General features: G+C 41.8%; 1 protein-coding gene across 1 annotated transcript in view; it reads left to right on the plus strand.

Moving 5' to 3' along the window:
* ASB15 (ankyrin repeat and SOCS box containing 15) overlaps positions 1 to 24,930 on the plus strand; it is a 105,934-nt gene that overhangs the window by 72,490 nt on the left and 8,514 nt on the right. Inside the window, exons 7-8 of the mRNA XM_078680902.1 lie at positions 5,823 to 6,393; positions 14,109 to 14,262. Coding sequence (XP_078537028.1) covers positions 5,823 to 6,393; positions 14,109 to 14,262 — 725 coding nt within the window. The remainder of the gene's footprint in view (positions 1 to 5,822; positions 6,394 to 14,108; positions 14,263 to 24,930) is intronic.

Here is a 24,930-nt window from a genome sequence, read left to right on the forward strand (position 1 = left end):
TTTCTCCGGCCAATTCCTTCACCGTGTTAAAAAGAGTCTGGGATTTATTAATAGCTGTATTTATAGTCGTGGTAACATAGCATGCTTTAGCTTTCATGCATGCCGAGTGATAGCTGTTTCTAGCCCTACGGTAGATCTCTTTTTGGTGCCCTTCGTAGTTCTTACGCCACTGTCTCTCCAGATTCTTACAAGTAGATTTTTCTTTCTTGAGGGCCTCTGTGAACCAGGGGGCCGGGGGACGATGAATTTTTCCCTTGCAGCGGGATAAGGGCAAACAGGCATTCACTGCATCGCTTAGCCATATCTGTGTGGCCTCAGCTATGCTTTCCATGTCTCCATCCAGACATGGGAGGTCTTTGTTCAATGCACTATTTAACTCATCTAAGTTTAAACTTTTCCAATTTCTCCTCAGAGATTCAGAAGGAGTGAAAGAGGGACGTTTAGTGGGTTTAAGAGAGATAGCAAAAAGTACAAGGAAATGATCTGACCAGTCGATGGGGATAGTGTTCAGCCAGGATAGTTCTTCCATATTAGAGATGATAGGGTCAAGCAAATGTCCTGCTTTATGAGTAGGACCCTTATTGCGCAGTGTCATATTCAACGCCGAGAAATCATCAATAAGATTTTTACAAGTCGTATTTTTCTCATCCTCCAAATGGAGATTCAAATCCCCGAGTATTGTAAAATTTTGAGCCTTTAAATGGTGAGGTAAAATAAAATTTACCAAGTTGTCAGACCATAAAGGGTTATTAACTGGTGGGCGGTAAAGAAGTAAACCAGAGAAGGTGAAATTGGGGCTAAGGGTAATCTTGAAAGATGCAGCTTCGCAATTAGGAATGTCTGCAGGTTCAAAATTGCATACAAAGTCTCTGCTATAAATAATGGCAATGCCCCCTCCTATTTGGCCAACGCGATCTCTCCTTACAATAGCATAGCTCGGGGGGAGTGCCGTAGCAACATCAGGACCTGCACTGTCATGGAGCCAGGTCTCTGTGAGAAATATCGCACTGGGCTTCTCTTCCATTAGGAGATGGAAGATGTCTAGTTTATGTTGTGGTAATGAACGACAATTTACCACATAAAAAGTGAAATTAGTACAACAGTCTTTCTGCCGGGGGATTTGATGAGGGGAACCCTGCAGGATATCTGGATAAGGCTGGAGATTTGACAGGGAAAGGGAACACTTAGGACAGATTTGTGTTCCAGCATACAACGGGTTCAGAGTTGTACATTTCTCATGTCTAGCAGGGCGTAACGCTCTAAGAGACTCGCGTGTAAACATCATACCTGTAATATGGAACGGGCAGAGTTCTGAGCCCTATGTCCCGGCCTGGCCCGGACGGGCACAGACGGGCTGACTCTGGCTGGACTCCGGCGAAGACGAGGCGCGTCCGCAAAACGCGTCCGCTATCGTGGAGAAGGGCTGTTTCCTTTTATCCCTGGCACTAGAGCGCTCTCACCGCTCTATCCCGCCCCAATTATATAGATTACTCCTCTACTGTTGATAAACCAGAGCATTATTAACTCCTTTAGAAGAGAGATGTGTAGATTACTCCTCTACTGTCGATGAACCAGAGCATTATTAACTCCTTTAGAAGAGAGAGGTGTAGATTACTCCTCTACTGTCAAAGAACCAGAGCATTATTAACTCCTTTAGAAGAGTGAGGTGTAGATTACTTCTCTACTGTCAATGAACCAGAGCATTTTTAACTCCTTTAGAAGAGAGAGGTGTAGATTACTTCTCTACTGTCAATGAACCAGAGCATTATTAACTCCTTTAGAAGAGACAAGTGTAGATTACTCCTCTACTGTCGATGAACCAGAGCAATATTAACTCATTTAGAAAAGACAAGTGTAGATTACTCCTCTACTGTTGATGAACCAGAGCAATATTAACTACTTTAGAAGAGAGGTGTGTAGATTACTCCTCTACTGTCGATGAACCAGAGCATTATTAACTCCTTTAGAAGAGACAAGTGTAGATTATTCCTCTACTGTCGATGAACCAGAGCAATATTAACTCCTTTAGAAGAGAGGTGTGTAGATTACTCCTCTACTGTCGATGCACCAGAGCATTATTTACGCCTTTAGAAGAGACAAGTGTAGATTACTCCTCTACTGTCGATGAACCAGAGCAATATTAACTCCTTTAGAAGAGAGGTGTGTAGATTACTCCTCTACTGTCGATGAACCAGAGCATTATTAACTCCTTTAGAAGAGACAAGTGTAGATTATTCCTCTACTGTTGATGAACCAGAGCAATATTAACTCCTTTAGAAGAGAGGTGTGTAGATTACTCCTCTACTGTCGATGAACCAGAGCATTATTAACGCCTTTAGAAGAGACAAGTGTAGATTACTCCTCTACTGTCGATGAAACAGGGTAACATTAACTCCTTAGAAGAGAGATGTGTAGATTACTCCTCTAATGTCGATGAACCAGAGCATTATTAACTCCTTTAGAAGAGACAAGTGTAGATTACTCCTCTGCTGTCGATCAACCAGAGCATTATTAACTCATTAAGAAGAGACAAGTGTAGACTACTCCTCTACTGTCGATGGGCCAGAGCATTAACTCCTTTAGAAGAGAGGTGTGTAGATTACTTCACTACTGTCGATGAACCAGAGCATTCTTAACTCCTTTAGAAGAGAGATGCGTAGATTACTCATCTACTGTTGATGAACCAGAGCATTATTAAGTCCTTTAGAAGAGAAGTGTAGATTACTCCTCTACTGTCAATGAACCAGAGCATCATTAACTCCTTTAGAAGAGAGATGTGTAGATTACTCCTCCAGGGTATTAGAGTAATCCCGCTTGGAGGAGTTGAGAAGAAGCTTCTAACTTCTGATCTCGCTCTGATGTTAGTTGCCAGAGAAAATCATTGAGGTGAGATGTGCTGTAAAGGAAAGGGTTGAGTCGAATGTCATTAGAAGGATCCCGCCAATGTATTCCCTACTTTTATATTATTTTGGTTTTGTAAAGTGCACAGGTTCCATTTACCACTTCTTAGGCTCATCCTAGGTACCAAACCCATGTACAACATACACCTTTAAGCTTGTAAGAGAAACGTTTTGAGATGTTTCCTGCGTGTGTGTATGTGACAACCATGCATCGCACAGATATGCATGACAACGTGAGCCGGGAAACCTCTGTCAAACACCTCTTTCTTCTCCTGTTTAAGTGGGTAGAGAGTAGACCAGAGACAGAACGTAGGATTTGAATAGAAACTTAGGCCCAATGTATAGGTTGGTGGGAGGGAACTCCATCACAACAGTGACGGAGTTCCCTCCCTGCCACCATAGTGGTCCATCCACCAGATTTATATGCAGGTGGGTATGTTTGGCCACGGTGGAACTACTCCCTCTCCGTCATGGCCAAACTTCTCCAATGGCCCGGCAGTGCAAGGGCCATTAGAAGTTGACCTGTCATTCAGATCAACTAATTTAAATGGGCGAATGAAAGATCAGTTGTCACTGCCATCACCAGCAGGAAAACCCTTGCAGTAAGGGGCAGTTAAAAACTGCTACATGCTCCTCTCTCCTTGTAAGAGTACTCGCATGGCGAGAGGAGCATTGCATTTTTTAATTTTCAAAAATCAAATCCTATTTCGAGGTTTTTATTTTTAATAGTAAAACAGAAACTGTTGGAGTCCTACTCGAAACAGAAAAATGCATTGACTGGAACCGCCATTACTTACTAATGACTGCCAGCTTAATGGTCATTTATAACTCTGGTGGGCGGTCCCTCAACCAGAGCGATGGAGTCATTTACTTCATTGCCCTGGCAGAACAACAGGCCGTCCACCCAAATATAAATCAGACCCTTAATGCTATAACTTTTAGATAGACTTTGGCTATTCTGATATTTAATCACCACTGTGAGCTGCTGTGAAGAGCTGCCTTACTTCCATGAGCAAGAAGTTCTTGACAATGGGACAGTGGTTGGAGAAGGCTCACCTGATTCTGAATTGGATCTAATTTTGAGAAACCATCAGTAGCCACTTACCTTGACTCTTGAGCTTGTCTTTAAACATTAATACGTCAAACTTTAGCAAATGTGGTTCTTCACTGGCAGATAAGGCAGAGATCATCTAGCATTGGACACGCCCTCTCTTTTTCCTAATCCTACAGTCAGCCAAGTTGTGGTATTCTGAACTCTTTGAAGCTGTTAGATTTTGAAAACTGGGAAGCCGCAATAAAGGCAGTAATTAAGTCTAGAGTTAAGCACCGTCCTGACCCTTAGGATTAGGAGAAAGAAAGAGCAAAATGGGCCTCAATTGTGAAAGTTGGTGGTACAGCTTCTGGCAGCCCTCTAGCCTGAAGACCTCTGGAAATCTGGCCGCAGTCTAAGGGGGGCTTCTAGAATTGAATGTGTTGTCCATCTAATTCAAAAAGAACAGTCACTCTAGCTATGGCTGCCTAATACAGTACAGCATCCTGATCTGCCTGGCTTCCAGACACTAGACCAGCCATTAGAAACAAGCAGCAAGCTGTGTTGCTCCCACAACCCCATTTTATGGACTGTTTACTGAGCAGACACACACTGAAATATGGGCAGAAGAGAGCAGGTGGCCTAGCCCATAAAGGTGCAGGCTGTAATGTTGCAGGTTGTCTGTATTGTCATCTCTGTACACAGTAACAGGGCATGGTGGTGGGTCCATGAAGCTTCAGTGCCAAGTTACTCTATTCAGTAGTTACAGGAAAGATGAAGGACCGGCAAGACAATGTTTGAGCAATGACGTAGTGCTATGCTGTTACTAAACAAAGGATAAGGTCAAAGCCTGCAAATTCGGAAACCTGAAGGTCAGAAGTAGCCTGTACTGACATTGGCCCATGAGCAGCCTTTTGATACAATGAACAAACCTATGCCACAGTATGTAGCAGTGGTCTACTTGAGCATACACAATCATTCCAGGCAGGCTGACATTTGAGGCATATGTGAAATAGCATGCCTCTGATGTAAATAAATCAGTAAATACATTATTTGGTAAACTGGTATATTATCAGCAGCACACTACAAACATGAGTAGCTCTGTAAAATATTTGCCTCAACCTGGAACATTTCAGGCAAATTATATTTTGCATGTTTCCAGCTAGAACTGTGAGAACCATTGCGTTGCCATCTCTCTGTTCATGGTACTCAAATGGTGTGGAAATACTGAACTGCAACTAGACTGAGAACTGTTGTTTGGGAGGCTGACATTTAAATGGTCAAAAAGACTTAATTTGTAAAGGCTCATCTGAAAGCAATAACTTCAATGGTAAAACACTCCATTCAATATCTTCCTTGAATCTAGTTTTCACTGTATCTGAATTCTAGATCCCGCTGTTTTCCTTATAGGCCAGTTTTCTGTCTATGTTTGTGTACCTTTTGTTGAAATGAAACTTTTAAGTTCCAGTTCAAGGTGTGTGTGTGTATTTCAGTTGATTATAATGCTGAACAAGTATGGCCAGGTGTCCCACCTTCATAGATTCCAGGTGATTCTGAATGTGCCTTATCTTTGTTGCTGTTGAGTCGTACAGTTTGACGATGTGTCTCGTAAATACTTTTTACCTAAGATTGAATTGAAAACAAGAGCGGCCACCTCCTTTCAGGTCATTACAGATACTGCTTTCAGTACTGAACTTTCGTGTGATCACCTAAAGTATTCCTTTGGTCATGCCTTGCTTTTATTGAACTAATTAGACTAACACACCTGAAAACAATGATTTGTAGGTGAAAAGTGATTGGGCACAAGCTCCATAAAGACCTGGAGTGCGGAGGTCACCCTGCAGATGGCATCTATTCCAGACCTAGATGTTAAATGTTTTCTTTGTTTTCAGGGCTTTGAAGTTTCTCATTCCTGCTACATCTAAACATGCAGTGAAGAAAAGTGGGGTAAGTCCCATTCACTCAGCGGCAGATGGACAACACGTGCAGTGCTTGGAGCTTCTTATTGAAAATGGGTTTGACGTCAATGACCTTTTGGCCGAGCACATGTCAGAAAACTATGATGACGAGAGAAGAAGCGCACTCTTTTTCGCGGTGTCCAACAATGACATTTTGTGCACTGAGGTTTTGCTCAAGGCTGGTGCTGACCCAAACCAAGATCCACTGAATTGCCTTCTTGTGGCGGTAAGGTCTGGAAGCCACGAGATTGTCAGGTTACTTCTATCTTACCGAGCAAATGTCAACTGCTACTTCATGCGTGTAAATGATACCCATTTTCCAAGTGCTATCCAATACGCCTTAAATGACGAGCTTATGCTGAGGTTGCTGCTGAATAATGGATACCAGGCTGAACTCTGTTTTGACTGCATGCATAGTGATATTTTTGGAAATTCATTCTTATGGTCAAACCTGGAAGAGGATATACTTCCTGGATGGACATCGTGTGTTATAAAAGACAATCCGGTGAGTGCTTTCCAATATCATTCTGCAGTAAGTAGTGCCAAAGTTAGACCTTAAGGGAAGAGTAAGAACTAGTGGAATGGTATACTTTCTCTGGAAAGGACTGTACCATGACAAACCACCATTAAAGGGTTTTGAGGGTATGCCCAGCTTGTTGAGTGATAATATGGCATATTGTTTCACTACATACCTATGTTTATTGCAAATAATATTATAACTGACTAAGTAGGAAGCATTTATTTCTATAATTACAGTTTCTTTATAAAAAAGTTACTTTCCGCCTATTCTTGCTACTGCGCTCACTGTGCTCCAGTGAATGTGCTCTTGATTGTTTGATTCCAGTCCTGTGTACCAAAAGTAATAGCAAATGGGGGTTAAAGTCTCTAGATGCTCTTCAGACTGTTAGGACTGGGCATCAATTGCTTACTTGTGCCATCAAAAGGAATTTGTAACTCTGCAGAATCTGAGGAGTTGCCTACAGTAAGGAATGGAACCTTATTGCTGTTGAAGAAATCATTTTACCTCATTGAATTGTATTTAAATGATACCTTATATCTATTGGAAGCGATTGAGCATTCAACGTGTTCCCATTTCCTACCCTTGCCTACTCTTTACGCTCACCTCACAGGAGATCTCTTATCAACTCCCTATGTCATGCAGATTTGTAGTGCGCACTATCACCCACGCGGATAGCCTATGTTAAAGCTAAAGGATGCATGGCCGTTTACCTAGGCACGTGGCAGGCATCAAATGCATTGATGACATAAAGCTCTGTCACTAACATTTGTGGGAAACTTTCACTTCTCCTTCATCTAGTATGGAGAAGATTCTTTAAGCCTTCAGTGTGGGGTATTGCTGGGTTGGACAGGCATGAGTAAAACCACTCTTGAAACTTACAGTGAGGGGTTGGAAGGCTCCTTAGGGAGCAGGCTGATCCCTAGGTTAATGAAGCCGCCTGTATTCTTTTATCTTCCTAGTTGGTGTAACATGGACAATTTCCCTGCGCTGCAAGAGTAACACTTGAGTCAGTCATTGAACACCCTTCGTAGTCTATCTGGAATTTGAAATATATCTCCATTCTTTATCCTAGCAGGCCCTGCCTGTTAACACTCAAACTAAAAAACAGCTTGGTAGGTGAACGGATTATAGGCCACATCTCCGCCGCGGCCACTCGTACCCACTTGGGCTAATATTCATATTTCTTCTCATATATTTATGTTCAATTAATTCCGTTTCTTATCTAATTCTAGGATTGTTATCGTTCGATATATATTTGCACTGTTTTTATGTACACACTTCCATCAATCATGGTTTTTGTAGCATTCAATGTATGTCAATATCCTTGTTTCAACATATATAAAAAGATATACACCTAGGAATGAATAAACATGAAGAGACAAATTAATAGCAAAGAGATAAATTAATATTAGCCAACCCTTTCTATTCAGTAATATATTTTAACATAAAAGTAAAGAGAACCATTAACATAAAAGGCCCAAAGCTCAAACTCTTGTAAATGACTTTGGCGCAGCTGCACCGGCTCTCCGCCGGCAAAGCTGCATCAAAGCCACTCAAATACCGCCCGCCTTATTACACATTCAAATTGTGTAAGGCGCACAGTCCTTTGCCTTTCCCATGGCTTTGTCTGGAAAACTGCCACCTCAATGGGAACAGCAAAAAAAGTTCAAGCGCGGCATGAACGGTGATGTCCATGCCGTGCTGGAATTATGGGGGGAATACAGATGGGGGGGCACAAGGTGTACCCCCCTGACTGTATCCCCATGGTGGGGGGCATGGGGCTCTGTAGGCCCCCTTTGTTTCTGCACCGCCAGCCTTTTCATGGCAGAGCTCCTGCCATGAAATGGCTGGCAGTGATGGAACTCCTAAAATGCTCAGCGGGACTAGCTGCATTTTACATTGTGACACAGCTCCACCACCACCAGGGAATAACTGTTACGTGGTTCAGCCAGTGGTCCACCGCCGGTATGATGGTGAGAGCTGTAATCCCGCAGACGGTGGACCTCCACTGCTGTGCCACCGTGAGTGCGCCAGTCGGAAGACCGCCACACTCGTAATCAGGCCCAAAGAGTTTTGGCTTCAGAAGCCTCTCAAGCATTCTGAAATGGTGAGTAATTCTGTGAAGTATGGAAGATTCTTGGTATGCAGCACCATGAAAACAATGAAGGTAATAGAGAATAGGTGTCATGTAATGATATATTTTAGCTCTATGTATCAGACTTGGTGTTGAGTAGAAAATAATTTTGAGTGGGTTGAAATTGCATTACTACACATTAGAGCCTTATTTAGAGCTTGGACTATGGGATGATCCATCTAAAAATTGGTGTATATCCCATCCGTCATATTGCAGGTGTCATAGGTAAAAATGCACTTGTAATTCAGTTGATAGAACAACCGGCACTTTTGTGATGGAGTATTCAATCCGCCAAACTCTTAAGTAGGTCCTTGGTCCTATTCTTAGTCTTTGTCTTGGCAACAAAGCTGTCGCTAGACAATTATGTAAGCATCTCTAGAAAGGAGCTTTGGATCTACCCATTTGTTGGGAGCTAGGAGTACATGGTTTGATTCAGCAGAAGTTGTGTGCTTCCGCAAAAAAGTGCTTACCCTCCACGCAGCTGTGATAATTTTGTTTATTTTTCAAGCTGCCTAAGCATGAACTTTCAGGGGCACACACACACACAGCATTGGAATGTTTCTAAAGTGTCTTAGATAACTCAATAATTTATGCTGTTTTCTCTGGCAGCAGCACTGATTGGGCAGTCACATGGTGTTTTAGGTGGCTTGACAGTGAAACTGTCACCTGACCTTTTAACCTCCATATTATTCTACAGCAGAGTTCTTCAATCTGTTGGGCGTCTCGGGGAGGGGGGCCACACTCCACCCTAAAATCTCACCTTTGTCCTTTACTGATTCTTGAAACAAATGGCAGAGTGGAGCTGCAGGGTCCTAAGAAGGGGTGAAAACCATCAAAGCCTCATTAATAAGAAAAAGGTATTTTAAAGACCTGTGAAATACTCGGGTAGGCTGTGTGCGCGCTGGAAGCTGTTTCCGGCTGCCACACAAGGGGTTGGGGGGGGGCGGCTATCCAGGTTAATTCATACAGCTGAAATGCTTTAGCTGCAGTGGGAGGCAAGGAGCCCCCTTTGCTAAAACTGAAAGTGACGATTTCATAGCAGAGGAGACTCCTTGCCTCACACTGCAGATGAAATGAATGTCTGTTACTTGCTTTCAGTTTTAGCAGAGAAGGCTTCCTGCCTCCCACTGCAGCTGAAGCCCCACCCTCTTCAACGTCTACATGAGACCTCTTGCAACCATCCCACGCCAGCACAACCTCAACATCATCTCCTACGCCGACGACACCCAACTGATCCTCTCCCTCACCAGAGACCCCACCACTGCCAGAACGAGCCTGCACGAAGGGATGAAAAGCGTCGCCGAATGGATGAAGAACAGCCGCCTGAAACTGAACTCAGACAAGACGGAAGTCCTCATCCTGGGACCATCGCCCTCCGCCTGGGACGACTCCTGGTGGCCCCCCGCCCTGGGCACCGCTCCCAAGCCAACCGACCATGCACGCAACCTGGGCTTCATCCTGGACTCTTCCCTCTCGATGACCAGACAAGTCAACGCCGTCTCCTCATCGTGCTTCAACACCCTGCGTATGCTCCGGAAGATCTTCCGATGGATCCCGACCGAAACCAGGAAGACGGTCACCCAGGCCCTCGTCACCAGCCGACTGGACTACGGGAACACCCTCTACGCAGGAACCACAGCCAAACTACAGAAAAGACTCCAGCGCATACAGAACGCCTCCGCCCGACTCATCCTGGACATCCCCCGACGCAGCCACATCTCCGGCCACCTGAGGGACCTGCACTGGCTCCCCGTCAGCAAAAGGATCACGTTCAGGCACCTTACCCACGCACACAAATCTCTCCACGACCTGGGCCCCAAGTACCTCAACGACCGCCTGACCTTCTACACGCCCACCCGTCAGCTACGTTCTACAAGCCTCGCCCTCGCCGCCGTTCCACGCATCCGAAGAGCCACCGCCGGAGGAAGATCCTTCTCCTACCTGGCAGCCAAGACATGGAACTCCCTCCCCATCCACCTCCGGCTGACACAGGACCATCTCGCCTTCAGGAAACAACTCAAGACCTGGCTGTTCGAGCAGTAGCGGACCCCTCCCCTAAGCGCCTTGAGACCCTTCCGGGTGAGTAGCGGGCTATACAAATGGTATGATTGATTGATTGATTGATTGAAGCATTTCAGCTCTTGAATTTAACCCCGTCCAGGGAGGGACAGCTCTTCTCAGAAAGGCGACAATGTTGCTTTTTAAATTACACCGGCAGGAGCGCAATGATCACAGGGCTAAAAGGGTTTTAGGTTGCCAAAAGACAAATCCCAGTCAGGTGTTTAAATAGCCTGCAAATTGCTTCTCTTGACACTAAATATGGGTTATAAAGAAGTATGCATTCATTTATGACGTGACTTTTCTGTCTTTATTCCCTTTTATTATCAGTCATATCATTCAGGCAGCCCTAAAACACAATTTAAAGTGCTTTCTATGTATATTTGCTGTTCAGAGTATGCACAGATAAGTGCTCAAAATAGAGCTTTAGGTGACTGCTTATTTTGTACCACCTGGGACATCAAAATAATGAGCTGGCAACCCTAATCATAAAACTGGAAGTTTGTTGCAAGATCAGCCCAGTATTTATTTCCTCCACCCTGGATCCCTGGTTCATGCCATAATTGCAATAGCAATAGCAATAGTTTAACATATCTGAAACCCTACGCTGCCGTCAATAGCATGCTGAGTTACTGCAAGTGTCTGGGAATGCACCCTGCATTCAGACAACTTGCTCCTCATTTTCGCCCTTCACTTTCATGCTCACCCTGCACTCACAGCGATCACAATTCCCTCACACTGACCCCCATGCACTCACACCATTCACCCTGCACTCAGTGATCACTCTGCTCTAACAATGCACTTACGCGGTCTTCCCTGTACCTCAACCTGCCGCCACATAAGCACACACCCAACCCTGAACTTATGTGACACTTCACTCACCTGTCCCCCTCACTGCTCAATCTGCAATCGCACTTAAACAAGCCCATCACTAACCATGCATTCATTAGTGCCACTCTGCACTAACATGTATACCCAAATTCATATGGTCACCTCACTCACCCTGCAGTCACTCCACTTACCCTACTCTCACACTCTCGCATACCTCACTGTGCACTCACATGAGCACTCCTGCCACCCTCACAGCACAGAGGGTTAATGTGCCTGCTACAAAGAAGGTGTACCATGCAGATCAAAGAACTGAGGGGCATATGTTTAAGGAAGTTGCGGAGTGAGGCGATAGCAGTCATGGGTTAAGGCCTCTCTCCGCCACTTCAGAAACGGAAGTCTGCACCATATTTACAACAATATGGTGCAGCCTTGCGTTTCCCCTGCGCTGGCGCTACACTTAGCAGTGATAATTACAAAAAGGGGGTGGTGATGGACAGAGTATCTGAGTTAATCAGAACACTCCTACCCAGTCAACAGATCAGTGCTTGATCCATCACCGTTTTTTAGCTCACTGCACCATCCCAGTTCAGAACCTGGCTATATGCAAATTAGTCTGTCCCTGGCCCAGTGCATCATGGGAACAGGGCAGACCAAACTACCAAGCCAATTCTTCACTGGAAAAGAAACAAGCTTCCGGGGACCGGTTTCTGGCATTACAGCCGTCTTCGGCCCGGCTTGCTTGAATCCTGATGGTGCAATGAGCAAGGGACTCACGTCTGAGCATACCCTTCCACACTCATGGTGGCCAAAATAATTACAAAAAGGGGGTGGTGATGGACAGAGTATCTGAGTTAATCAGAACACTCCTACCCAGTCAACAGATCAGGGCTTGATCCATCACCGTTTTTTAGCTCACTGCACCATCCCAGTTCAGAACCTGGCTATATGCAAATTAGTCTGTCCCAGACCAAACTACCAAGCTACCAGTGAAGCGCCAACGCAGACACCATTGCACCATAGTGCAAGGGTGTCTGGGTGCAGGGAAAAGATTGTTTATGTACAAGAGGGGGACCTTCCTGTACATAAACAATCTTTAAATGCCATTTGTCCCACTTCCATGTGTGCTGCTTAATGCAGCACACACAGAAATCACAATTTTTTTTTTTTTTAAAGATTACAAATACAAGGCATTTTTCTTTTTCCATGTGTGCTGCACAAGGCAGCACACATGGTTGAGGCAAAAATGAGGAGAAATAATGCATTTCTCCTAGTTTCGCCAGCTTAAGATCAGGTTTTCCCTAATCTTAATTTCAACGCTGCCTCACTTTTACGCTGGCCTTGTAAATAGGGTGCAACATCAAAATCAGTGCCTGTTGCAGTGGAACGCCCAACGCAACACCCACTGCCCACCCTTTCACGCTAAGCATAGCATGAAAGGGGGCCTTATTTACAAGGCAGCGTTGAGCCAAGTTAAGTGGCTTAACTCCGCCTTGTAAATACAGCAATGCCCCTATCCCCACCACGTCGTAAAAAGTGACGGTGTGGTGTCTATAGGTGCTTGTACATATTCCCCTGAGTATGAAGAAACTATGAGTAGCACTTTAAAAAATATATATGTTTGCCAGAAAGGTGCTATAGAGAGATGAGGTGCATTGTTGGTGAGTGGTAGTGAGGGAATTCATGGAGAAGGAGGAAACACTCATTGTTTTGAACATTATTTGCCGGACATGGCCCGGAAATGCGGGTGGCGGTTGATTGTGTAGTGTACCAGATTCCAAAAATTTCTGTCAGGTGGTGGAGGGGTCCGAAATTTTAAAAAATTCAGCTGGGGGGGGCGGGGGAGGGGGGGGGGGCTCAACCTTCAAAAGTTTGAAGATCTCTGTTCTACAGTTCTTTGCTTCCACACACATATATATCTATTACCATGCTATTTTCTTGTAATGCTTCACATTACCATACAACATTCATTTGAAGCCAGACCTATTGGCATTCCCAATGCTGGTTTTATAGGTTGCCTATGGTGCACAAGGACATTTGTATCCCTCTGGGAAAGTAGTGCAGATTTCTCCTAACACACATTATTTTACTTTTGGAGTTATCAGTGACAATGTTAATACATTAGTGTTCCTGAACTTCCATGCAAGACTAAATAATTATTTGCTGGTGAATATGGTTTTAATAGGACCTAGTCAACATACAGGCTTTTCTTACTTAAGAATCCTTAGTACTTTAAAAGCATGTGGGATTCTTTTGGTATCAAGGTGTGTTAAAGTGTCAAAATCTAAATAGCAAGATAACAGAGCTGCATAGTCTGCCAATAAATGCTGCCTAATTTGGCTCTATTTGCCACATGATTTAGTCACCGACCCATACATTTGGAGCTCCACTGCTACATAATTCCTGATACCCTACATTTTTTTTTCTACGCTGAAATTCATTGTGCCAAATATTTTAATAGGGGTGGGGCAAAGAATTATTTGGAAAGTAAAATTGGATCAACTAGACGTTTTAATATATCATGTTGAGGAATTATGGTAATTATTTCAAAGTCGAATTAGTTAAATGTTCCCAACATTTATGAATAATTCTGATAAACTTGCATCTTGAACTCATAACACTAACTGTTCTGACCCTTCTGTAGAATATATTTCAATGTACACTTTGATTTTCGTTTCAGTTCTGTGAATTTATCACGGTCTCCTGGATGATGCATTTAGTCGGAAAAGTGGTTCAGATTTTGCTGGATTATGTGGACACCGTCAACATTTGCGCAAAGTTGAAATCTGCATTAGAAACACAACATGAGTGGCCACAAATATGCGAAATATTAGGTAATATTGCTCAGTGATGGGAATGTTGATGAATTTTTATATATTGGCAGTAGGGTTGGGGTGTAGTTTATCAGCAGATCATATTACGCCTGAAGTGACAGGCGGCCATGCCCTTGTCTAGCCTGCCATTGTCCCCCTCTCCAATGTCCTATTCCTGAAGACTGGTATGTATGGCTGAGTGTGGGTGTTTTTTAGATGGATGTGTGTGGATGTATATTGATATCTGTGTACTAGCTTTTTTCAAATCTGTGTGTGTGTGTCTGTGTTTTTGTGTGTATGGATGTTTGTGTGTTTACAAATATGTATGTATGTATTTACTGTGTTTTGGTGTGTAAAAAAACAAGGACCCCCTGGTGCAAATAGCGATCCTGGGTCAGGGTAAGAGATATATGTGAACTAAACTACCCAGGCATACACATCAATTACTAGCGTCTTCAGATACAAGACATAGTATCTACAAAAACATTATACAACTGCTTTCAAGTATAAAATGGATTTTAATATCTTGAAGTTTTTCTATAAAAAATCATTCGATAAAACTATTTGTTCAATATTGAGGATTAATGCAACCTTCATTGTGATTTTACATAAGTATACATAATTTGACAATTAAAAAATTAATCACTAAACAATGTAAAAATGGATGGTTTCCTGTCGACGCGTTTCGACACGTGGGCTGTGTCTTCATCAGGACTGTACCATCAGAATGCTGTAAATGACATTATAAACATATTTTTACTGTTTATTATTTTTATATGGAAGCAGTGTATATAGTTTAACTGTTCATTGCATATTTAATAACGCTAGTAAATAGTTCATTCATTGTGATATACCGCTTATTTCTTGTTGTTTGTGCTCAAGACTAGACATGTGCCCTATATACACATTTTGGCACATATACACCACATGTTTTAAGTCACGTTAAGGGTATCTTAAGAATAAGTTCAAGAAAACATTCTGCTATTTTATACATTATTGGTCATCATTTCTAACTCTTCTTGTCTAACATTATCATATAACATTTTATATGAGCATATAATATTCATTCTTATCCAATGATGAAAACTTAGAAAAGAGGCTCATTATTTCTCAAGCAATATGACATTAACAAATACTTCTGCTGTATAGGTTTTCTGAATTAGTTCTTAAAGAAGGGTGATTACACAGAAAGAACACAATCGCATCGAGGTCCTATGCTAGTTTGTTAGGGTATACATAGGTCAGTTTAATTAAAGGAATTACGTTGTTATCGTTCTCTGGGAACGGTAGATGCTAAACTTGTATACTTGGCTCTGTGTTGTGATATTTTTATAGATTCCGCTTGTCTAAAGAGATTGTAATTTTATAACCATATTCGTACTGAGGTTTGGTCAGAGTTTCCTTTTTTAAAAGTGGGCTACACAGTTTTATAACTTATACTAAGTGGCATATATTCATCTTATCTTCGGTTAACTTCATCTATTCATGTTAGTTCCCTTATTTTGTTTTTCTGCTCTCACCTGTTAAAATGTAGCGAAAATTGTGGCCACAGTGACGATGTTCTTTATTTATCAGAAAAGTGCACGGTACGCAGTATGGAGAGATAGTCATTGCCTAGGAATGTAAGCAACACGTGTCATCCCGCGAATGTGGGTAGACTGATATTAATCTTAGTTAAGGGAACGCATTTCATAACAACAAAGATATATATTACCTTAGTTTAAGTGTTAAGAGGCACTCGTGATGTGGCGCTTAATCTACAGTAGTGACTGTTGAACACACGAGACTAACAAATCATCTTTGGTCGATTGGTTTTATGGGATGTGTAGTTTTGGTGAACCGTCCGGTGGACCTGGTGTAAGGGCTCCTGTAATTAAGAGAATGGCTATTAGGGATGTATATGTCTCTATCTTCGAATGTTAGTCAGAGATTCTAGTAGTTCTTACCGATAGAATATAGCAACGTTGTCCACTGTGTGGATTCGGTGCAGCGTGTAAATTTTCGAGGTAGCGGCCAGACTTCCCGTATATCTGCATTGAAGGGGGGTAAAAGAAAGGGGGGGGATCACAAAAGATATTGTGGATCTGTTTTATCGTCTCGAGGGAGTTGGTTTAATTTTGTCTCTTCTCTTACCGGTAACGGAGCTTTCTCTCGCATGGACTGCGTGCGGCGTCTTCGTTTGTTTAATGGGGATCTGGGCACGTCGTTTACTTGACGTTATATGTCAGGGCTTTGGCTATTGGCTGCACTTTCTTTTACCCCCCTTCAATGCAGATATACGGGAAGTCTGGCCGCTACCTCGAAAATTTACACGCTGCACCGAATCCACACAGTGGACAACGTTGCTATATTCTATCGGTAAGAACTACTAGAATCTCTGACTAACATTCGAAGATAGAGACATATACATCCCTAATAGCCATTCTCTTAATTACAGGAGCCCTTACACCAGGTCCACCGGACGGTTCACCAAAACTACACATCCCATAAAACCAATCGACCAAAGACGATTTGTTAGTCTCGTGTGTTCAACAGTCACTACTGTAGATTAAGCGCCACATCACAAGTGCCTCTTAACACTTAAACTAAGGTAATATATATCTTTGTTGTTATGAAATGCGTTCCCTTAACTAAGATTAATATCAGTCTACCCACATTCGCGGGATGACACGTGTTGCTTACATTCCTAGGCAACGACTATCTCTCCATACTGCGTACCGTGCACTTTTCTGCTAAGTAAAGAACATCGTCACTGTGGCCACAATTTTCGCCACATTTTAACAGGTGAGAGCAGAAAAACAAAATAAGGGAACTAACATGAATAGATGAAGTTAACCGAAGATAAGATGAATATATGCCACTTAGTATAAGTTATAAAACCGTGTAGCCCACTTTTAAAAAAGGAAACTCTGACCAAACCTCAGTACGAATATGGTTATAAAATTACAATCTCTTTAGACATGCGGAATCTATAAAAATATCACAACACAGAGCCAAGTATACAAGTTTAGCATCTACCGTTCCCAGAGAACGATAACAACGTAATTCCTTTAATTAAACTGACCTATGTATACCCTAACAAACTAGCAAAGGACCTCGATGCGATTGTGTTCTTTCTGTGTAATCACCCTTCTTTAAGAACGAATTCAGACAACCTATACAGCACAGGATGTGTTAATGTCATATTGCTTGAGAAATAATGAGCCTCTTTTCTAAGTTTTCATCATCGGATAAGAATGAATATTATATGCTCATATGAAATGTTATATGATAATGTTAGACAAGAAGAGTTAGAAATGATGACCAATAATGTATAAAATAGCAGAATGTTTTCTTGAACTTATTCTTAAGATACCCTTAACGTGACTTAAAACATGTGGTGTATATGTGCCAAAATGTGTATATAGGGCACATGTCTAGTCTTGAGCACAAACAACAAGAAATAAGCGGTATATCACAATGAATGAACTATTTACTAGCGTTATTAAATATGCAATGAACAGTTAAACTATATACACTGCTTCCATATAAAAATAATAAACAGTAAAAATATGTTTATAATGTCATTTACAGCATTCTGATGGTACAGTCCTGATGAAGACACAGCCCACGTGTCGAAACGCGTCGACAGGAAACCATTCATTTTTACATTGTTTAGTGATTAATTTTTTAATTGTCAAATTATGTATACTTATGTAAAATCACAATGAAGGTTGCATTAATCCTCAATATTGAACAAATTGTTTTATCGAATGATTTTTTATAGAAAAACTTCAAGATATTAAAATCCATTTTATACTTGAAAGCAGTTGTATAATGTTTTTGTAGATACTATGTCTTGTATCTGAATACGCTAGTAATTGATGTGTATGCCTGGGTAGTTTAGTTCACATATATTTACTGTGTTTTGGGACAGGATTGTCCCCGGCATGGTAAACTGGTATGCACTTCTACCCTAAATCAACCAACAGCATGTGAAATTGGTAACTTTACTTTTGGTTGGTCCAGATGTCAAGCTAATTCAATATAGATCCCTGCTCCATGTCCTGAGATGTTGACAAGAAGCAGTGGTGGCAATATACTGTTTTTCTGGGGATTGATAATACAGACCACTCCTTTGGAGTACGTGCCCGAAGGCCCCATTCATGTAACGTTTGGTTTAGATGCAACACTCAGACACTTGCACAGATATCTTGTGAGCATGTGGAATAAATATGTAAAGACTTTATGCTTACCCGTAATCTGGGTATTTCGCTGTCCTAGGTAAGGGTGACCGTTTCTGGAAGTCATAATGTCTTTACACACTTGAATATGTGGTAGGCAAGTACCACTTTCTCATGTAGAAAAAGCCAAAGGTGTGAAAAAAAAGTGTTATTTTTCACATGTTTGGATAGAACCGGTTGTCAGGAATCCAGACAAGGAAGTTCCGAGAGGAAAGAGTCAGGGTCAGTAAGTGGCAGAAGTGAGGAAACAAGAAAAAGGAATACAGCTTTTTTGAGATGCACCCGCTAACCACACTAAGGCCTTTAAATAGAAGAAGAACAATTAAAGCAAATGACATCAAACACCACATGATAAAGAAGCATTTAAAATGCAATAGGTCTTGCATTTGCGAGCGTTAAAGCTTTTGGCATTGTTAATGACAATGGCTTTTATTTATCTTTTTTGTTAATTAACACATAAATTAAAAGGCGTTGTCATTTACAATGCCAATAGCTCAAACTCTTGTAAATGCAAGACCTACTTCATTTCACATAAGCGGCCACCATTGTCCCGAGCTGCTTGGAAAGTGAAAACGAGCATGGCGAGCTGAATGTTGCAGGAAAGCATGTTGTGCCTGCAATAGGAGAAACTCATTAAAGAAAATAGTGCTTACAGACTAAATAAGACATACCATGTAACAACAGAAGTAAAAGAGCCTGTCCTCATGAGAGGTTACAAATGAAGACAAAGCGGTACTAAGGAGGGACTATAAAGCCTATTAACGAATCAGAAGCCAGCATTTACGAAGTACATTGACACAAGCCAATGACAAATATAGGTGGAGAGATATAGGTGGAGAGTGGGTGAGACTTCAAGTCTATACTCAGATACAGCATGCCTCGCAGAGCAGCGCATGCACTGCCCAGGCTCGACTTAAAAAACAGAGCCCTGCACCTTGCCCCGCCCTTTTGCTGGCCTCAAACTCCACCTAGGTCCACTGCTCCTTTGGTGAGTACCTGCACTCATATTTTACCATTTAAATGTCTGTAACTAAGTGTAAAAAATGTACTGTGTACAGACATAGTAGATATGTCTCATTTAGCTGGACCTAGGATAATGTTTTTATGCTATTAATTGACTGCAGTATAAATAGCAGAGAATACATATTATTTGGCCAGCAGACTGCAAAACATCAAACATATATCACTATTCCATTGACAGCCAGTCAAACAGCAGATGGCAAATCAAATAGAAAAATATCACTTTTACTTGGGGTGCTGGCTATCTAGCTGGCCTCCAGGTAAATAATAAAGTTTCTAATCTATTTATTTATGGCAATGTATGAGATGAGAAAATAAAACAGACACCAATTTGACTGGCCGTCAATTAACCAGAAGGGGATCTTTACTATTTGATAGGCAGTCTTGACAATGGCAGAGATACTGTGCCGTCTTCCAATGTCTAGAACTTGGAAATGTTGTTTGTGATTAAGCCGCAATACTTAATAAAACTGTAAAGTCACACTTTGACCAGTTCAATTTTGTGTTCATAATTACACCTATATGTGTCACCTCTTAACAATCTAAAGTATTTCTGTAAAAAAGAAACACAAATACATGGTAGCATATATAAAATACATTTATCAACTAGATGTACCAGGAATGGCTACACTCAGCCTGAGGCTCTCAAATAGGACTCCTCGTCCAGAAATATTAAAGCTTGTTGACTTGTTTGCTCTATTGCGATATTCTTTTTTAGCAAACAAAAGTGAAACTATAATGCTGATACATATCATTGACCGCAATTCATAGAGGGTGGTGCTTTAATAGAAACGGGATGTAAACAGCCACAAGCACTATGACAATGCAACAAAATGAAGAGAAAAAATATAGATCGCGAAGGAGACAAAACTGCGTACGTCAGAATGATTTTATGGACAAGGGTGAGAGCGAAGGGTATCGTAAAACGGCTAAGCACATTACTGTCATGGCCTCCAAATATGCTTACTGAAACAAATCTATCCCAAATGTAGGACACGTTCTCACAGTCATCATATCCCAATAACAATATAAAACTGACCTGTAAACAGAATGCCACAGACACCACGGAGCAGCAGACGTAGTTTTTCACGAGAGAAAGGGAAAATGGGCAGAAATAAGGCACAAAAGAGCAGAGTTGCAGAAAGGTGAAAGATAGAAAGGGTAGAAAAACGAGTGAAGGAGCAGAGTGAGAGAAAGGAGACAGAGGGCAACTGGACCACCATGGATGAGGCGCAGGGAAACCTGCGGGTGGAGGAGAGCCTCGATCACCAACACTCAAGAGTGCAGGGGCACCTCACTTAATGGTGGAGCTGAGAGGGTGGGAGAGCAATTTCACTGACAATGAGTCAGTGGTCTTGCTGGTATCAAAAGTATCAAAAAGTGCGCCGAGCTTATAATTATCTGACGCTACCAAGGGATCGGGGAGGATGGGGCGCCCCTAGCGAACAGCTGTATTTTTGGGCTATGGACCTGCAACAATTTGGGACACTATATCATCCTCAAAGGGATGATGTGGAACGATCTCAAATCCCCACAATATATCAACTGGCCATGGGTAAGAAGGCTAAGGGACTGTTACAACGACAAACAGACATATTAACTAAAAAACCCCTTTATAAATACATTCAGATGGTGATAAGGATTTGGAAAATAGTGAAAAAGTGCTGCAAAGTTAGTAGATATAACAAATATACCTCACTCTGGCACTCTGACTTTCTGGCATTAACAGCGTACGATGGAATGGCTAGGAAATGGGAAAAGCGGGGATCGTAGTATTAGCAGATCTATACTTAAATACAGAACGGAAATCTTTTTTAGAGCTAGATCAAAGATTTGGTATACATTAAAACTCTTGTTATAAATATTTACAAATCCAAAATCTAATTAGGGGGTTTCCTATAGGTCTTATCAACATGGACCCTATCCCTATATTGAAACTGATGGAAAATCCACATAGTAAAATTAAGGATTTCTATCAAGATTTATTAGCAAAGATACCAGATGAAATGGGTAAAACAGAATCTAAGTGGGTCGGTAAGCTTGAAGATGAGGAAATTGATTTAGATATGGTGTTAGAGATTGGGAACAAGGTACTTATGGCAGCTAACCTTAAAGCTCAGCAGTATAAAACTGTATATGATCATTATTACACGCTGGTTAAAATATTTGGATGAGGGAAGAGGCAAATGATAAATGCCCAAGATGTCAGGGGGCCCAGCAGATTGCATACATATGTTTTTCTCATGTGTAAAGTTGAACCCGCTAAAGGAGGGTATTGAAAACTTCCTGGCTCAAGTACTCAATAGAGAGATTAAATTACATCAGCAGTGATGCTGTTAGGCTTTGATGCTCAATTAAATGTAACTCTGGGAGAGCGGGATTATTTGTGTTTAACAATGGTGATAGCACGCTTATTGATAACAACAGTTTGGAAGGATAGTGAGGCACCTACATATCTTCAATGGTTATATAGGGTATTTCACCAGGAAATTGCTTTGTATAAATGTAAAGGGAAAAGGGTCAGGAGGAAAGGCGAGAGTATATGGGAACCTCTTATAACATGGATGGGAAACAAGGGGCGACAAGGGATTGGGTAGATATGTTTATTTATAGAAGAGAATATGATTTACATGGACTCATAAAGAGCGTTATAGATTCTGGCCTGTAGAAAAACTGTTAATGGTTCGTAAAAGATGTGATTTGATTTGATATCTCTGATTAAAAAAAAAAAATGAAAAGCAATGTCAAGAAAGGGGATGGACATGATGCCCACAGACTTATTACAGAAGATCTCCTCAATCTAAAATCATAAGGGATTGGGAAAGTCAGAAAGATATCAAGGGAGGAGCAGCCATGATGGAAAGGGAAAAGAAAAGATAACAAAAACCTGAAGTGGGCTAGCTGCAGAGTCACTTTAAAAGGCAGCTACAAACCCTCAGGCTGGTGATTTAGCAGTGAAGACAGGAGCAGCGGCCAGGAGCCCAGAATCACAAGAGGAAACAGACCCAGGTGAGAGACTTTCCCAGTCTGCTACTTTGAGCTTCATGTGGGTCTTCTAAGCCCCATGGGTCTTGGGTACCCAGGCAGCCAGGAAGCTGTGGATGTAACAGCATGTGTGGACAGTATGGATAGCTGCAAGGCTCTATGAGGTGGTAAAAGAATGGTTGCTGGGACCTACAGGATCATGTTTGCATTGCCCCTGGTTTAATATGACCTAAGATGGATTATGGGATACAGCTTCCGCGGACAGTGGAAGTATACTGCCTGCATTTGTGCAGCTGGATGGTGGAGATTGAGGCACTGAAGTGAGGGAGAGTGGAGACAGGGCTACCTTTTGAAATTCAGTACATTTTAGCAATGGGCTGATTAGTTCTTTATGGGCGCAGCCATGTTGAAGATCGTAGGGTGAGAGGTGGGTCTGCTGGTCCAATGTGAGGAAGTTTCTAGGCCTTCCCTTTTATCTTTTCCTGTTTACTTCTTCAGGAAGGCTTGTGACAGCCAGGTGCAGACATCTCATTTTATTCTATTTCTGTTTTGGATTCTCCTGGTTAAATGCTGCTGAATGGGTTTGTTAGAAATGTAGCGTTTCAGTGTCCGTGACCTGATCATGTGACCCAGCTACACACGCCATTGTCTGTGATGTCACTGTAGAATATTGATGCTACTTTGATTGTTTTCCTTTGGCAACTAACAGTGCCTGCAACAGTGCTTAAAGGAGCCATCCATTAAAGAGAACAACACAATTCTCTTTACACAATCCTTCATCTCTAAAAAAAATCATCAACAATAAGCATTCTAGAATAATCCTTTATTTGATGGTATTTGCTTAAGTTTTTAGTTTTTATGTTACATCATTCGATTAGTGGACTCCTTAAAGACCTGAATGTATGGCAGCTGAGGAAAAGTAAAGTGTTTGACAGAAAATGTAAATAGTGGTGTTCAGGCGAATAAAACAGAAACGTGTTCATGCTTCCTTACTTGTGGCAATGGTTTGTGACAACACCACAATGACTTGAATATATGAGTGAGAAATGCCTGTGCTCATTTGTGCTTGTTACACTTATGGCTGCATGGAGACACTAATAGATGTAAATTATAGTTAAGTCATTTTAACACTTAGATCAGAAACTCAACTCAGAGCATGTCTTCAATTCCTTTCCGTTTACCATTAAGTGGAAATGGTTTTAGGTTGAAGGTCTACACTGTTAACACCTAGGTTAAAAACTTTGAGAGTCAACAGTACGCGAAGGTAGGTTGGTTTGACGACTCTCACAAAAGCAAGTATGGATGCAGGACACCTGGCTTCGACTGCATGAATCCAAAACAAATTACTTCCTTCCTGGAGGACGTTAAACAAATCAGGAGTTCCTTACGTAATCCCAGGTGCTAACAGTAGGTGATAGTTTACTCTTATGCACTGTAAGGTGGGCTGGTCAAGAACCATATATAAAAAAAATGGAGACATACAAAATGGCACAGCTGCTGCCAGTGACTAGTGAATAGTTGAGCTGGTTCAAAGGCCAAGAAGAAGCTTCTCTAACTTCAGTTCCATGATCAGATTACATTTAAAGGTCTGAACCTGGTGCCTGAATGTCTCAAGAGGTTAGGCCCTACAGTCAGTGGCTTTTGATTCAAACACTCACTATTGTAAGTATAGGTTCCTACAAAAGAGAAGTTATCATAATATAGAAGGCTAAACAGACCAAGAAGGGTGACAGACAATTCATTGTGTAGGTTCAGAACTGTGGAGCAAGGTGCCACATCTATCTGAAAGAGGTCCCCTCTATTGACCTCTTTAGAAAACACCTAAAATAACCCTCTAAGGAACAATAGTCTACCATTACCCCTTCTTCTGCTCTTTTCTCACATAAAAATGTCTAGAGTCAAAACGATTGGAAGAGAGCTTTAAAATGTACTCACTGACACACGTATTCAATCATTAACTGGGTCAAACACTGTTGTGTTGCATAGATACCAGGAATGCTTGACTAGCAGGCATCCCTGGAGTGTTTGTGTTCAACTTTCATGTAAGGGTTGGGACAGTTGAAGGGAGGACACTAGGAGTCCTGGAGGTGTCCTTCCGTGCTCTTCAGGCAATAAAGCTACTTATTTTACAAGGATTGTGTAGCTTCCTTTTTGACAAACTGTCATATGCCTGTCACTAACAGCTCTAGTTTCTGACTAAATTGTAATGGCATTTATAACAAAGACTCTGGAGTCACTTTGCCACATTATGGAATATTGAATTCGAACCTGATTCAGTATCTTAAATGTGTTTTGTAGTTCTGTGTTTCAGCTATGGCGTTATTCTTGAATCTTACACATTTTAGGGAGTGTATTGCACATGTTATAGAAGAGGATAGCCTTACATTGATCTCAATTCACATAATTAGTCCATACAGGCAGTAGTAAACCGTTGCCCTCTCCAGACTAGATCACTACATTT

The sequence above is a fragment of the Lissotriton helveticus genome, chromosome 1_1 (genome assembly GCF_964261635.1).
Source record: "Lissotriton helveticus chromosome 1_1, aLisHel1.1, whole genome shotgun sequence".
Classification (NCBI taxonomy): domain Eukaryota; kingdom Metazoa; phylum Chordata; class Amphibia; order Caudata; family Salamandridae; genus Lissotriton; species Lissotriton helveticus.